Here is a 2408-nt window from a genome sequence, read left to right as displayed (position 1 = left end):
GTGGATCATAGCTAAGGCTCCAGTGAGTCAGGGAGCAGAGTCTGTGTTGAGTCTCATGTTAACTTCCTGTTCCCGTCGTCTGTGATCATCATGTGACAACAGCTACTTGTTCCCCTCCTTCTTTGTTTCTGGTCTGTTACCTTCATGTGTCTGCATTAAAACATCCCTGTTTACTGAATAATCATTAGTGGTTTCTATTGGAACAATTTCAAAATGGCAAAAGGTGGAAATCACAACCAAACTTTCACTGTCTGACACAGCTGATGCTCTGATCGGCTAAATAATTCCTCATCGTTACATCGTTATTGTTTCTCACCATGTCTCCTCCTGCAGTTTAACTCTGAATATTTCATGTGCATGAAAAATATAATGAGTGAATTAATGAGTAGTGGAAAATAAAGTATTAAAAAACATGTATAAGAGTTCACAATGAAACATAAAAACACACTGTACCATCACTTTGGTTGAGGCGCTGCTTCACATTGGAGATCCAGGCTTTGAAGACGTTCGGCAGAATCTCATGACAGTGTGTTTTGTACGACTCCAGCTGCTGAGGGTCGGTATCTAAATAATTTTTCACCCAGTCCCGTGGTTGTAACGACTCTTTGTCGCAGTAACCTGCCTGAATATCATCAATCAGTCCAACAGACACAACAGGTGGGAGGTTTGTGTCTCCAGAAGACGCAGTGAGAACATACTTGAGGGAGTGTTTCACTGTGGGACAAACAAGGTTTTCGAGAATTAATAGACTTTACAATCATTATAAATAAAATGTATTCAGTAGGATTCAGTTAAAACTTGTTTGTTGATTGTTTTATCAAGTTGAAGTGAAAGTGAAACTAAATCATGCAGGAGTGAGACGCAGGAGAAAAATGCAGAGTAAAGAAGTAGAAAGAGAAAGAGTGAAATAAATATGTAAAACGTGATCCTACCTGCTGATGAACCGAGACAGAGAAGAAGCAACAAAAATAACTTTTCCATCTTGTTTGGATGAAGACGAATAAAAGACTGAAGATTCAGCTGCTTAGGGGGGTGGGGCTTAGGGGGGTGGTGGAAAGGAGCTGTTGGATTCATTTTAATGGAAGCTCAGAGCTGAATAAACTGCAGATTAAGGAAACATTTTCACCACTTGACAACACGTGACGTCACATCAGGAAAACACAGGCTATTTCTTCATGTTTGAGAGGGAGCCACAGAGTTCATCTTAACTGACCTATCAGCTTTCAGAAGAAACATCTATGAACTTACTCTGAGTGGGGAAAGCAGTGTATTGTGGGTAAAACTCATCTGTAATTAAGTCAACAAGTCTCTGTGTGATCATGTGCACAGTGTAAAAAAACGACATGTCATCCAGCTCTGAAGTTGTTAAAGGTCACCATCAAAGTTGTTGGTTTTTGGTCAGTTTCTTTCATCCAGTTTCTAAATGTTTCTAAGGCTGGATCAGTATTAAACCAACACGTATCTCACTTTAGTATCATCATGTGATTCTGACAAATGCTAGAAAACAACTGATATCTTTCTAATAAGTTTCCTTTCTGATTAAAGTTTAGTTTTAAAGAGCGTGTCCACCACATTTTCTGTACTGCTTGTTGACTGTTACTTTAATACAAGAACAATGTCGATAGTTAAACATGATTTTATTCTTTTTTTCTTTATTTTCTACATTGAAATTTACCACTTTTATAAATTCATTCTAGAGCTGAAATCATTGTAAAAATATAATTCTAGGTTTCTGCAGGAATCAACAGACAAAGTTTGAGTTTGGATTATTGTCTAACCTCAGTTTAGAGATTATAGCCACTGCACTGACTTAACCATTCGTCAGTTATAGAAGATGAATAGAGAGTAAATGATGTAATAACTGGGTGAATATAAATGTATCTGTCAGTAAATGGGTCAGACTCAGGTTTATTGGCCAGTTGTTCACAGTAATGTGACTGTGATTGTCAGAAGGTCTCATAGTCTCACACACAGTGACAAGAACAGACGTGTAAACAAAGACAACAACAACAGCAGCCACAGATAAATGATCACACACACACTCATTATTTACAGACCAGAAGGGATGAAAACTGAAAGTAACACCACCAGGACAAACAGACATATGGTGTGTACACACAGACTAAACTGCCGTTGTACAGGGAGGTGGTGTGGTCGTCTCTTCTGACCTGCTTCATCAGGACAGGTTGTGATTGGTTTGTTGTGTTTTGCTCCACAGAGAAGTCCCCTCCCCTGATCACCATCATCATCATCATCATCATCATCATCGCTGCAGTGGCGGTTCTCGCTCTCGTCATCGCCGCCGTTGGATTCTTCATCTACAGAAAGAAGAGTGGTGAGAAACCAAACCACAGACGTCGTCTCTTTCTCCTCTGTTTTGATTTTAGACTTTGAGTTGATGCTTTATT

The 2408-nt window shown here is 39.2% G+C and overlaps 1 protein-coding gene across 1 annotated transcript in view; it reads right to left on the bottom strand.

Annotated features, from left to right (window-relative positions):
- The window catches only part of LOC111661201 (major histocompatibility complex class I-related protein 1-like), a 7642-nt gene extending 6554 nt beyond the window's left edge, over positions 1 to 1088 (bottom strand). The window contains exons 1-2 of the mRNA XM_087176165.1: positions 933 to 1088; positions 454 to 714 (exon numbers count right to left, since the gene is read on the bottom strand). Coding sequence (XP_087032291.1) covers positions 454 to 714; positions 933 to 1074 — 403 coding nt within the window. The 5' untranslated portion in view covers positions 1075 to 1088. The remainder of the gene's footprint in view (positions 1 to 453; positions 715 to 932) is intronic.
- Positions 1089 to 2408: the final 1320 nt, after the last annotated feature.

This window comes from Seriola lalandi, unplaced genomic scaffold (genome assembly GCF_002814215.2).
Source record: "Seriola lalandi dorsalis isolate HSWRI2012SDOR001 ecotype SW California unplaced genomic scaffold, Sedor1 jcf7180002054538, whole genome shotgun sequence".
In the NCBI taxonomy this organism is placed as follows: domain Eukaryota; kingdom Metazoa; phylum Chordata; class Actinopteri; order Carangiformes; family Carangidae; genus Seriola; species Seriola lalandi.
This window is presented reverse-complemented; position numbering and strand designations above follow the sequence as displayed.